Consider the following 14,079-nt stretch of genomic DNA (forward strand, 5'->3'; position numbering starts at 1 on the left):
TGTTGTCGGAGAGGAGGACGGCGATTGTGGGTTATGGTTAACAATAGAGTTTTAACCTAGAGTTCGGATAACATGTTATTTTAAATAATTCTTTGATATCTCATAATGAGGATTTAACGTCATATAAATGAGAATACAAAATGGTCTTTTGGCCTAAGCTAAACCCCAATAGGTATTAGTCTAATCTTAATCACTAATAGATTCACATACCTCTAATAGAGCACCACATACCTCCTTCTCGAGCACCACAAACCTGCATCGTAGTTGTACCACAGTGTACACCGCCGTCCTCATCATTATCAAATCCTAGCAGTGATAATGAGATAAAAAGAGAGATCGGAGACAACTTTTAACATTTTACATGTATAAACAAAATTTATAAACATTAAAACCAATCTATAAACTTATGGCATCTTCGTATCTTATAAAGTAATCCCATTTTTTTTCTATTAGTAACTAATCCAAATAGTATTATTATTATTATTATTTTGGTACCATATGCTATAACACAAAAAAGTAGAATATTTTCCAAACAAATAAATCCCGAACACCCCTGCCCCTTACATATACTCTTATCTTATTAGGATCCGTTGGTGCAACTCATTATGCACCAACCGAGCTAGAGCTAGGGTTTAGCACCGTGTGGAATAAAATTTATAGTATATAGTTATGAATTGAATAATATGTGTAACGTACTATAAATACAATCAGTTTGTATTGCTTTTTCTTCTTTATAGATTCTCTTACCTCGTCACAAGTCACAACCATTAAATTGTTTTTTCTTCTTAATCCTAACATTTGGTAAACTAAATTTACAATACTGGAATCTATCGTTACATACAATTAAAATGCATTTACAGTTACATTTCAATTCTTTTTAAGAGTTTTTATTTCGCTTAACATTAAAATGCGTGTAGTGATCGAGTTGAAGACAAGATTCGACTAAGGCTATGTTTGATTTGGATCTGGGTCAGGTCAGACAAAAATGTCTGACTCGGTCATCTTAATGTGTTTGATATGCTTCAATTTTGTATCTTACTGGGTCAATAATGTCTTACTCGCTCATACAAAAAAAAACTTGTTGACTAAATTTGATTGAAATTCATTCCAACATTGCCCCTGAACCAACACCACCCTTATCCTCCTTCATCACATCCATCGATTTAATCCCTAGCAAGGGAAAAAGAAACACAGACAGAAGCAGCAAACAAGGTGGTCTGGTGGAGGATTAGCAAAAAAGAAACACGAAAAAAGGAAGGAAATCGTCCGGTGATAGCAGATTTGTCGAGGAAGGAAATCGTCGGCGGTAGCTAATCGAGGAATACAGTAGGAAGCGGAGGCAGCAGCTGGTGGCTGTCGTCGACAACAGTGGTGGCAAGCGGGGCTTCTCAGTGTGCTTCGGTCAACAGGAAGAAGAGGGGCAAGAGGTTGTTGCCTCTTTGATCTCGCCGGAAAAAGAAAACATACACAACTGGTGGTGTTTTCTTGACAGCAAGAAGGAAGAAAAAGAAAAAGAAAGAGAAAGAGAAAGAAAAAGAGAAGGGAAGAAGAAATCCTACTAAAAGAAACACGATCTGGATGATTGTATAAAACATCTTTATTATTATTATTATTATTATTAGATTATTATTATTATTATTATTATTAAAAAACCAGGGTAAATTGGTCATTTTGCATGAGTCAATACATTGAGTCAGATATACAATCAAACACTATGATTTCTTACTCTGTCAGAATTTATTATTCAGACAGCTCATTTTGCAACCATCAAACGGGCCTAAGTAACTGAATGTCCGAATTCCACGACAAAAAGCCGTGTTGCTTCGGCCAGCTTTAACTGGGACCACACTCGCATCTGTGATAAGACGGGTCGCTTTATTGCATCCAAGTATACAAAAGAAATTGCAACCACACATTCGCTTAATCGCTTCTACTTATTAGCCCAATAGTTGGACCCATTAGCCATCATGGACCAGATTTGACAAATACGGCTAATACAATGCATGCACCCCCACCACAATAATTCTATATATTTATTTCACTATTTCTCTCATCAACCAATTACCAATCCTATAACTCATTATAAGATATTCACCACCTAACTTATATTACATATGTTTTTATCAGCTTCTATATATATATATATATATATATATATATATATATATATATATATATATATATATTTTTTTTTTTTTTTTTCTAGAAAAAGAGACTAATGTCTTGCTTGATATATGTTTCGATCGACAAGATCTTTTATTATTAATAATGAAACCATTTAAAATATTCATCAAAAAATCTAATGTCAGCAATCCACTGGAATAACTATTAAGAGATGAAGAGAAGACAATATAAATAAAAAGACATTTTTAATTTATGTCTACGTGTTTATGGGGTCACGAGAATGCATTCCGGGTAGGAATTATGACGTTTTCATATAGAGATAAGACAATAATATATCGAGTAGATTTCCTTTTTCTTCGTAATTTTGATGAAATATATGTAACCTTATGTTAGTTTCGAAATTCGTTTGAATTTATTTATTTATTTTTTATTTTTTTTAACACTAAGTATCACAATTGATCAACAAGATATTGTGAGAAGGTTTATACTATATGCAACTTAATGTTAAGGCCTATGTTTTTTTTTGGAAATTTGAAGGTATATACTTTAACACATGAAAGGTAAATCACATAACAATATCGATCCATGGAATAATCCCTGAGTTAAAAATCGGGCCTTGTAATAGAATATTACTCCCAACTCACTTTTAATAGGCTTTTGTTTGGACATTAGGAAGAAAATATTACATCATGGTCAGTTTTTTAGATATATTGGACATCTTACTAAATACAATTAAAACTATTATATTAGGTTATCTACTCAATTCGTAAAACCTTTTGCATTCTTACCAAGTCTTAAGAGATGTTTTTTATTTTTTTATTTTTTTTATTTTTTTATTTTTTTAAATTTATTTATAGTTTTTGGTTGAGTCTGATTGAATCAATGTCTCATTGAATTAGACAACTTCTTACTAGACCCATTAAGAGGTATATTATAAGCTATATGGCCGAATCAGAGACTTCTAAATTTTTAATTGTAGTATCAAACGATGACATATAAAACTTTAACAGACCTAATAAAAGACATATCAACCAACCCATTATCCAAAATAGAACCAAACTATAAGCAAAACATCAAACTCAATTTCGATTATTGATGAAAATAATGAGATGTCTTTCTTGATTTGTAGCAAGACATGACTTTTTAACCGTTTGGTAATTGACTGTAGTATAAGTTGTTAGACATTATTTAGGCAAGGTCTTCAGTTTTCTAGTTTAAAGAAAGAATTATAGAAGACATTGTAACACAAGCGATTAAAATTGGTAATCTTAATTTTTTTAAAATTTGTAACTTGTACATTAATAATACAATAGACATTTTGTTGATATATGCAGTTGCCAACTAGGAGTTAGGAGGGAGACCTTTTGGTCGAACATAATGTCTAGCATCAATGACTACGCCAACGCCATGTGGTGGTGGTCGGAGTTTCCCTCCGCCACAAAATTTTGTGGCAGAGCCACCTCCAAGTTTGGTTCATAGTTTTCTTTTTCACACATGATTATTCTACTGTTTGGCCCACTAGGGTATCCGGTTATGGCAAATGTGTGACATCCCCTAATTTCTCGACCAGAAAAGACCGATTTAATTTATTCTTTTTAAAATAAAATCAGAGAAATCTTTTCAAGAGATGTTGCGGAATTGGTCCCCAAACAACATATGATAAAAGTTTATCAAAACCCTTCATTAAGAAGGTATATATTTTCCATATATATCAAAACCTCGGGATGTCATGTTCCGATACAGATCAAAAGCATAAACAAGACATTATAAGCCTTACTACAGTTATTTACAACTACTGGCCTATAATCCAAAAATCTCACGTCATCCTCCGACTATGCTCGGGGTCCACTACCTGTAATCATAAAAAAACTGAGTGGGTCAGGCTTGGGAGCCTGGTGAGCATATAGGGTTTTCAACCCACAGTAATAATAAACTTATTAAGTTCACCAATCAACAATAACCCTGATTACCCGTTCCCGTTATCCTCACTTTACGTCCCTAAACACTTTTCACAAGGGACCTAGCCTAAAGAATATGATCGGGATGGACACTACTGCTAAGGGGTTTCCTCATCCATACATGTCCTAAAGGCAACCATGAGGGGGATGGAGTACAGCGAATAAACACCCAAGTTCATTAACACCTACAGGTTGCGGGCCTGCTAATGTTTCCCACTGGACTGTCTAGAAAGTCCGTGGTCGTCATCCAAACTCCGCTAGATGACTGAATCTCAAATCACATCGAGACCTCTCATCACTTTAGTTTATCATACACCAACTATCTACCCATGTTCTACCCAACATATTTGTAGATAAAAATACTTATACAGTTTAAAACTTGTATAAAACATCAACTCAACAGTCACCTCAAATAAACAATTAATATATTTACACATAGCACGTATTATAAGGTAAATACTTCATATCTATGTGTAAAATGAAAGTGACTATACACTCACTTGATTTAATGAAAATCGGGCAGCAATTCGTTTCCTAAAAACGATCGTTTCTAATAAAACCGAGAGTTTTATTCAGAAACCGGGCTCTGCGAGGGTCGGGCTTCGAAACCGAAAAGATAAATTTTCCGGGATTCACGGGCACTTCGTGGCGTATTCCGGGGCTTATAATCGATACCGGGGCTTTGGGGAATGTTAAGATGAAGAAAATATGAAGAAAGGGGTGAAAGATGGTGAAATCCCAAAAGTACCCGAGAAGGCTCGCAGGACCCTTCTATTTATAGGGGTCCGAAGTCGGTTCTGGTGGTGGGGTCCGCAGGCGAGGGTGCGCAGGTGGCTGCACGTGCGAAGGCCTCGCTGTCCTCTCCTGATTGGACCGAGGTCTACTGGTCCGAAGTAGGGTTCCGTGGCTTTTTGCGAGGGCTTCAGACATGTGAAGGAGGACACGCGTCGGACATGCATTGGACCGCTCAGCAGCTCGGATGACTCAGCCTCGTTTCGGACATGTGGCACATGCGAGGCGAGGACACGTGGCTCGCATGACTCACCAATTTCGGACACGTGGCACGATCTAAGCGAGGACACGTGGGAATTATGTCTGGCACATCTCCCGTGAACTCAAATAGCACACATAATTCCCATTTCTGAGTTCACGGGAGATGTGCCAGACATAATTCCCATTTCTGAGTTAAGGTTGGATGAAAACAAGAGGTTGATCGAAGAACCTGAGACAATCGTTGACCGTAAGACTAAGAAGCTGAGACGCAAGATGGTCGATTTAGTGCTTGTGCGTTGGAAACATACGAATGGGCCAAATCTCACTTGGGAAACGGAGAGTAACATGATGAGTCGCTACCCGCATTTGTTTGCTGATGTGTGATTCCAGGGACGGAATCATCCAAGGGGGAGAGAATTGTAATGCCCGTGTTACTAGGCTAGGCATTTATATTGACATTATAGTCTAGGTTAACCTTTGTAACTCATTTTGAAGAAATGAAAAGGAATTATGTGAATATTATGTGAATTATGTGTTTTATGCTTAATTATTAGGGCTTAATTAATTAAGAATAAAAATGAGCGTCAAAAATTAAATTTTAGATAAAGCCGATATCAATTAAGAAACTTGTAGTGGGCGTGACAAGGATTACGGATATATAAAGAATGCCGAAATCCGAGTTATAACGAAGAAGTTATGACCTGTCGAAGTTTCGCGACAAACCGGCACGGGGCCGAATGTCGTAAAAAGTGAGTTTTCGATAAACTACTTTTTAGCCTTAGTGATCTAAACGAAACTCGTAGTGTTCGTTAAACCGAGAAGTTCGATAAAAGAACGCCCAAATCTGACTTCGTATGAGGAAGTTATGATTTTTCGAAGTTTCAGCTTAGCAGTAGACAGCTAAAAACTCGAATTTTAGATCGAGTGATTTTTAGCCGACACGACCTAAACGAGAATCGAAGGTCTCGTCATTAGTAGCACAACGGTAAAAAGTCTGACGGAAACGGACGTCGGATGAAGAAGTTATGAATTTTTAACGGATTTCCTGTCCCGGTCTGTTAAAAATAATAATATAAAAATTAAAGTCAAAATTAGCCGACGAAGTCTAAACGAAAGTTGTAGAACGTAATTTTACCTACGCGTGCATATAAAGAACGTCAAAAACGGAGCTCGTATGCGAAAGTTATGGATTTTAGAAGTTTTTGCACAAAAATCGAGAAAATCCGCATAGTCACGTTTTTGCCACGTCATCCTCGCTTAGATCGTGCCACGTGTCCGAAATTGGTGAGTCATGCGAGCCACGTGTCCTTGCCTCGCATGTGCCACATGTCCGAAACGAGGCTGAGTCATCCGAGCTGCTGAGCGGTCCAATGCATGTCCGACGCGTGTCCTCCTTCACATGTCTGAAGCCCTCGCAAGAAGCCACGGAACCCTACTTCGGACCAGTAGACCTCGGTCCAATCAGGAGAGGACAGCGAGGCCTTCGCACGTGCAGCCACCTGCGCACCCTCGCCTGCGGACCCCACCACCAGAACCGACTTCGGACCCCTATAAATAGAAGGGTCATGCGAGCCTTCTCGGGTACTTTTGGGATTTCACCATCTTTCACCCCTTTCTTCATATTTTCTTCATCTTAACATTCCCCAAAGCCCCGGTATCGATTATAAGCCCCGAAATACGCCACGAAGTGCCCGTGAATCCCGGAAAATTTATCTTTTCGGTTTCGAAGCCCGACCCTCGCAGATCCCGGTTTCTAAATAAAACTCTCGGTTTTATTAGAAACGATCGTTTTTAGGAAACGAATTGCTGCCCGATTTTCATTAAATCAAGTGAGTGTATAGTCACTTTCATTTTACACATAGATATGAAGTATTTACCTTATAATACGTGCTATGTGTAAATATATTAATTGTTTATTTGAGGTGACTGTTGAGTTGATGTTTTATACAAGTTTTAAACTGTATAAGTATTTTTATCTACAAATATGTTGGGTAGAACATGGGTAGATAGTTGGTGTATGATAAACTAAAGTGATGAGAGGTCTCGATGTGATTTGAGATTCAGTCATCTAGCGGAGTTTGGATGACGACCACGGACTTTCTAGACAGTCCAGTGGGAAACATTAGCAGGCCCGCAACCTGTAGGTGTTAATGAACTTGGGTGTTTATTCGCTGTACTCCATCCCCCTCATGGTTGCCTTTAGGACATGTATGGATGAGGAAACCCCTTAGCAGTAGTGTCCATCCCGATCATATTCTTTAGGCTAGGTCCCTTGTGAAAAGTGTTTAGGGACGTAAAGTGAGGATAACGGGAACGGGTAATCAGGGTTATTGTTGATTGGTGAACTTAATAAGTTTATTATTACTGTGGGTTGAAAACCCTATATGCTCACCAGGCTCCCAAGCCTGACCCACTCAGTTTTTTTATGATTACAGGTAGTGGACCCCGAGCATAGTCGGAGGATGACGTGAGATTTTTGGATTATAGGCCAGTAGTTGTAAATAACTGTAGTAAGGCTTATAATGTCTTGTTTATGCTTTTGATCTGTATCGGAACATGACATCCCGAGGTTTTGATATATATGGAAAATATATACCTTCTTAATGAAGGGTTTTGATAAACTTTTATCATATGTTGTTTGGGGACCAATTCCGCAACATCTTTTGAAAAGATTTCTCTGATTTTATTTTAAAAAGCATAAATTAAATCGGTCTTTTCTGGTCGAGAAATTAGGGGATGTCACACATTTGCCATAACCGGATACCCTAGTGGGCCAAACAGTAGAATAATCATGTGTGAAAAAGAAAACTATGAACCAAACTTGGAGGTGGCTCTGCCACAAAATTTTGTGGCGGAGGGAAACTCCGACCACCACCACATGGCGTTGGCGTAGTCATTGATGCTAGACATTATGTTCGACCAAAAGGTCTCCCTCCTAACTCCTAGTTGGCAACTGCATATATCAACAAAATGTCTATTGTATTATTAATGTATAAGTTATAAATTTTAAAAAAATTAAGATTACCAATTTTAATCGCTTGTGTTACAATGTCTTCCATAATTCTTTCTTTAAACTAGAAAACTGAAGACCTTGCCTAAATAATGTCTAACAACTTATACTACAGTCAATTACCAAACGGTTAAAAAGTCATGTCTTGCTACAAATCAAGAAAGACATCTCATTATTTTCATCAATAATCGAAATTGAGTTTGATGTTTTGCTTATAGTTTGGTTCTATTTTGAATAATGGGTTGGTTGATATGTCTTTTATTAGGTCTGTTAAAGTTTTATTATGTCATCGTTTGATACTACAATTAAAAATTTAGAAGTCTCTGATTCGGCCATATAGCTTATAATATACCTCTTAATGGGTCTAGTAAGAAGTTGTCTAATTCAATGAGACATTGATTCAATCAATCAGACCCAACCAAAAACTATAAATAAATTTAAAAATAAATAAATAAATAAAAAATAAAAAACATCTCTTTAAGACTTGGTAAGAATGCAATAGGTTTTACGAATTGAATAGATAACCTAATATAATATATTAGTTTTAATTGTATTTAGTAAGATATCCAATATATCTAAAAAAACTGACCATGATGTAATATTTTCTTCCTAACGTCCAAACAAAAGCCTATTAAAAGTGAATTAAAAAAGGCAACATATACGACTAGTCGTCTACTCGACCTATTACTAACGTCCTTATATAACCCATACCACTCAATATCATCATCACCTTATCCTAGCTCCCATATCTTAATTTGAAACCATGGCTGCTTATGCCAAGAACACCAATAGGGTTACGCTTGCAATGGAGAGAACTGGACAATGGTAATCATCCACAACTCAACTTACACATCATCCTTAAACAGTGTTGTTAATTGTTCTTTGTCTAAGATTTTCGAAAAACTCAATGTTGTTTTCTTTGATCTGTTTTTTAATCAGGGTTTTCTCTCAAGATATCCCAACTGATATTCTTATACAAGTTGGTGAAGCAAAGTTTCCTCTTCACAAGGTATGATAAATCGATAATGGAAGAAATTTTGGAAATGAATTTTGTCAATTAGTCAGTACTGATTATTTGATCTAATCGTGTATTGTTATGACAGTTCATGTTAGTAGCAAAGAGCAATTACATAAGAAGATTAATACTAGAATCAAAAGAACCTGATTTGGCAAAGCTAGACCTCTCGAGTATCCCTGGAGGAGCTGAGATCTTTGAGAAGGCAGCAAAGTTTTGCTATGGTGTCAATTTCGAAATTACTGTACATAACGTAGCAGCTCTCCGCTGTGCTGCAGAGTATCTCGACATGACAGATCAGTACTGTGACGGCAACCTTGCCGGCCGGACGGACGATTTCCTTCTTCAGGTAGCCCTAACGAGCCTCTCCGGCGCCGTCGTCGTCTTAAAATCATGTGAAGATCTTCTTCCCATTGCTGAACAGATCAACATTGTCCAACGATGTGTTGAAGTGGCTAGTGCTAAGGTAACTTAATTGCAATCAACGTGTTTCTGTATCTTCATCATTTTGAAAAATTCTGACAATTAGGAACTGGTTTCTAAATCGATCAGTAGATCGTGACCAATATAACTGAATGAATAATCCATTTGCAGGCGTGTAACGAAGCAAATTTTCCGAGCCGTTCGCCGCCGAATTGGTGGACAGAAGAGCTATCAATCGTCCACATACACTTCTTCGAGAAAATAATCGCTTCGATGAAATCACGAGGCGCAAAAGCACTCACAATTGCTAGCGCTATCATAACCTACACCGAGAGAGCGTTACCGGGCCTCGTCCGCGACCACTCCGGTAACACCATAAAATCTTCGATCTCAATCGACTCCGCCTCCAGAAACAAACAAAGAGAGCTCCTAGAGTCAGTCGTCGCTCTACTCCCCGTCGAAAATCAACGAGCGTCTTTTCCGATTAACTTCCTTTGTTGCCTCCTCCGAACGGCGATCTTCCTCGAAAACGATGATGTTTGCAAGAAGCAACTGGAGAAACGGATATCAGCGATGTTAGAGCATGTCACCATTGATGATCTGCTTGTGCTGTCATACACTTTCGACGGAGAGAGATTGTTTGATTTGGAGAGCGTACGGAGGATCATTTCTGGGTTCGTGGAGAAGGAGAAGAGTGTGTCGGTGTTCAACGGCGGTGATTTCAGAGAAGTCTCGTCGACGGCGATGCTTAGGGTTGCAAAGACCATTGATGCGTACCTCGGTGAAATCGCGATGGTTACTGAGTTGACCATTTCAAAATTCAACGGAATTGCCAATTTGGTGCCAAAAAATTCACGGAAATTTGATGATGATCTATACCGCGCAATTGATATATACCTCAAGGTATTCTTACTATTAAAAAATTTTCAAAATACAGAAATTATATAAAATATTTATATTTAGAAATGAAATATAAAAGTTGATCTTTTTGCCTATGCCAAATTGCCAATTAGTAATTATTCAACATTTACATTCAGGCTCATCCAACTTTAGACGAAATTGAACGTGAGAAAGTTTGTAGCGCAATGGACCCACTAAAACTCTCCTACGAAGCACGAGTACACGCTTCGCAAAATAAAAGATTACCCGTACAAATAGTTTTGCACGCGCTTTATTTTGATCAGCTACAGATACGAAGTGGTACGGATGAGAAGAAGACACCCGATGCTTTAAGCATGAGATCTCAAGTACAAGCAGACGTTTCATTGGCTAAAGAAAATGAAGCATTGAGATCCGAATTGTCGCAAATGAAGGCTTATATAACTGATATACAACACAAGAATCAAGTGGGATCGACGTCTTCTAGAATTGGTAATGCAAAGAAGCATAAATTCTTCTCGTCGATGTCTAAGACATTGGGGAAGTTGAATCCGTTCAAAAACGGTTCAAAGGACACTTCTAATATTGATGATGTCAACGACATTGACCTTACAAAGCCTAGGAGGAGACGGTTTTCCATCTCCTAGACTTGAAAACCTTTTCGAATACTGAAGAATTAGATTAGCTGGTGTGAAGTGTGATTTTTTTCCTTTCATTTATTTTTTATTTCGTATGTATACAAGAGCGAGTCCCCCAAGTGTGTATGTAGAAAATCAAAGATTTCTTTCGTCCTAAATGTTGGTTCTAAGAATCGTACCAAATTATATATTTGTTTATTTTATGTAGTGCAAATGTTTTATGAAAACAAAATGAAAAACAGATATGTGTATATGTTGGATTATAAAAAAACAAATTTTAAAATAAGTCAATTCAAATGTTGGTTCTAAGAATTGTATCAAAGTATATATTGGTTTATTTTATGCAATGCAAATGTTTTGTGAATACAATATCATATGCATTGAATGAAGAAGAAATATGTATATATGTTTGATTGATTATAGAAAGCATGTATTAAAATAAGCCAATTCAAATTTCAAAATTTTGTAGAATGATAGCAAAAGTTCCAAATTGTTTAAGAAACATAATATCGAATTGTTTAAAACAAAGTATGAGAAAATGATTTATTTAACATCAAAACAATGCTAAGATAAAATTCAAATACTAAATTCCCAAGTCTTCCTTCAAATTCCTAACTGCAAGTCGATACTCGGCACCCATGTCATGAGTTCTAGTACATTAGACTAAATTGTCCGGTGAAAAACATAGATTACGTTTCATATATAAAATTAATTGAATTCAAATAATTAAAACATGTAGATTTCAATAAATATATGTAATATGCATGATAAAATTCTTTTTTGGACTTATATATATATATATATATATATATATATATATATATATATATGTGTGTGTGTGTGTGTAGAATTCCAAGGGTCATGTGTAACCCTAATCCATACCCATAAGCTTATGATCCACCCATTTGATTTGGATAACCACTTCATGGACTAACCCATAAGCCCATCACAAATCAATCATGGATCATTAGCCCAATCCATATGTATCAATTCAAATAGTCTCTTTTGGTCACTAAATTAATTTTTAAATTAATTCTTGATCAATACTAATTAAATAATATGATTCCTCAATTAATATATTATACTTATAATATATTAATAAATCATAATTAATCTCTTACTCAAATATCATTCCTAACATATTGCTTTGATGAATGCAACCCAAATGGACCATGTTACTATTGGGTCAAGTACATACCAATTATAGTTATGGGCTTAGACACTTTTTCCAACAGTCTCCCACTTGGATAAGTCTAAAAACTGTAATTGTCAATGTAACTTAAAATCCAATTAGCAATCGTAGCTCTCAAAAAGCCGTTGTCGAACTTTGACGTGTCTATTAGATAAGTGATCATATAATCCTCTGTTCTACAAGATATCGTGTGGACAAAGACATCAAATTAAAGTCATACTCATTGTCCAACATTTTGTTTCCCGATTTCTAATTTATTTGACATAGAACTTAATTGAACACATCAATAGAGTTCTGACCGGGCCCGGTACATAAGTCAAAACAAAATCATCGAGGGGCCCAAGATATCGCTTTTAATCCTCTTAGGATAAAAGGAACAGATAAACCTCGACTTATATTCTTGTACTAATTACTCGTTAAATCATACACAACAGCACGTTTTATAACATCGAGTTACCGATGCGGTTTCGCATTATCAATGTACAACCAACTCATAATCAACAACTCATATATCTTAGTTTGAAGACTATAAGATATTATCATCTCACAATCACCCGTGATAAATTCCATGAAGTGATTCATGTGAGTGTGGGTTTAATCCAATACTCAAATCTTATTTCAAGAGCACTCATGAATGTTTGTAGCAAACTTTGCTATGTCTAACACCTTAGACAATCTTACAAAAACCCATTCATGACAGTCTTCTTTCATAACCTACTTCCAAAGTATGATCGACTGTGGATAGTTTGAATAATCTTATTATTCTGGAAGTCAAAACATGCAAAAATGAAACGATAGTAAATAATTGATACAAGACAGTAAGTTTACTTATAAATAAAAACACCTTTTATTCAATCATCAAATGTCAATTACATTTTAACTATTACAAGTTTCTAAATGTCTATCTAATCACTAAAACTAATATCGTCCTTCAGCCCGACACTACTAGCGTGCCGCAAGTGTTTAACCCTACTCAGTCCCTTCGTAAGGGGATCTGTTGGATTTTCTTCTGACGATACCCTCTTAACCACGAGGAGTCCCTCTTCTACTTGATGTATTATGAAGTGATATTTTTTGTTGATGTGTCTTGATCTTCTATGATCTCTTGGTTCCTTGGATAAGGCAACTGCATTGTCACTATCACATAAAATCTCCATGGGCTCCTTTATAGCTGGTACAACTCCAAGGTCTCTGATGAAGTTTTTCAGCCATATCGCCTCCTTCGATGCTTCACTTGCTGCTATATACTCTGATTCGCACGTTGAATCAGCTACAGTCTCATGTTTGGAACTTTTCCAAGTTATTGCTCCTCTATTTAGGGTAAATATCCAGCCCGACTGAGAGTGAAAATTATCTTTGTCGGTCTGAAAGTTGGCATCACTATACCCTACCACTCTTAAGTCATTACTCCCACCAAGGGTGAGGATCCAGTCCTTAGTCCTTCGCATGTACTTAAGAATGGTCTTTACCGCAGTCCAGTGAGCTTTACCAGGATTCCCTTGATATCTATTAACCATGCTCAATGCAAAGGCTACATCAGGGCGAGTATAGTTCATAGCATACATGATCGAACCAAATGCAGAAGCATATGGTATTCGACTCATTTCTTCTATTTCAGCATCAGGTACTCGGACTTTGAGTCTTACTCAGTCTGCCATTGCTTTGGATAGGTAATTCTCCTCTCTTGGAATCTTGCATGTTGAAACGTTTCAACACCTTGTCCAAATAGGTATTTTGACTAAGTCATCTTAGTCTTTTACTCCTGTCTCTCAATATCCTTATCCCTAGAATATAGTGAAACACTTCCCAAGCCAGGACTTAACCTCCTGCAAGGTTGGGATGTCATT

The 14,079-nt window shown here is 36.7% G+C and overlaps 1 protein-coding gene across 1 annotated transcript; it reads left to right on the top strand.

Moving 5' to 3' along the window:
* Positions 1–8,761: 8,761 nt before the first annotated feature.
* Positions 8,762–11,247, top strand: RPT2 (Phototropic-responsive NPH3 family protein). The gene is made up of 5 exons (XM_079070926.1): positions 8,762–8,910; positions 9,025–9,094; positions 9,189–9,566; positions 9,695–10,426; positions 10,561–11,247. Exons 1-5 carry the CDS (start codon positions 8,849–8,851, stop codon positions 11,047–11,049), a joined length of 1,731 nt encoding a protein of 576 aa, XP_078927052.1. The 5' UTR covers positions 8,762–8,848; the 3' UTR covers positions 11,050–11,247.
* The last annotated feature ends 2,832 nt before the right edge of the window (positions 11,248–14,079 follow it).

This window comes from Lactuca virosa, chromosome 9 (genome assembly GCF_052849685.1).
Source record: "Lactuca virosa cultivar CGN04683 chromosome 9, Lactuca_virosa_CGN04683_v6, whole genome shotgun sequence".
Classification (NCBI taxonomy): domain Eukaryota; kingdom Viridiplantae; phylum Streptophyta; class Magnoliopsida; order Asterales; family Asteraceae; genus Lactuca; species Lactuca virosa.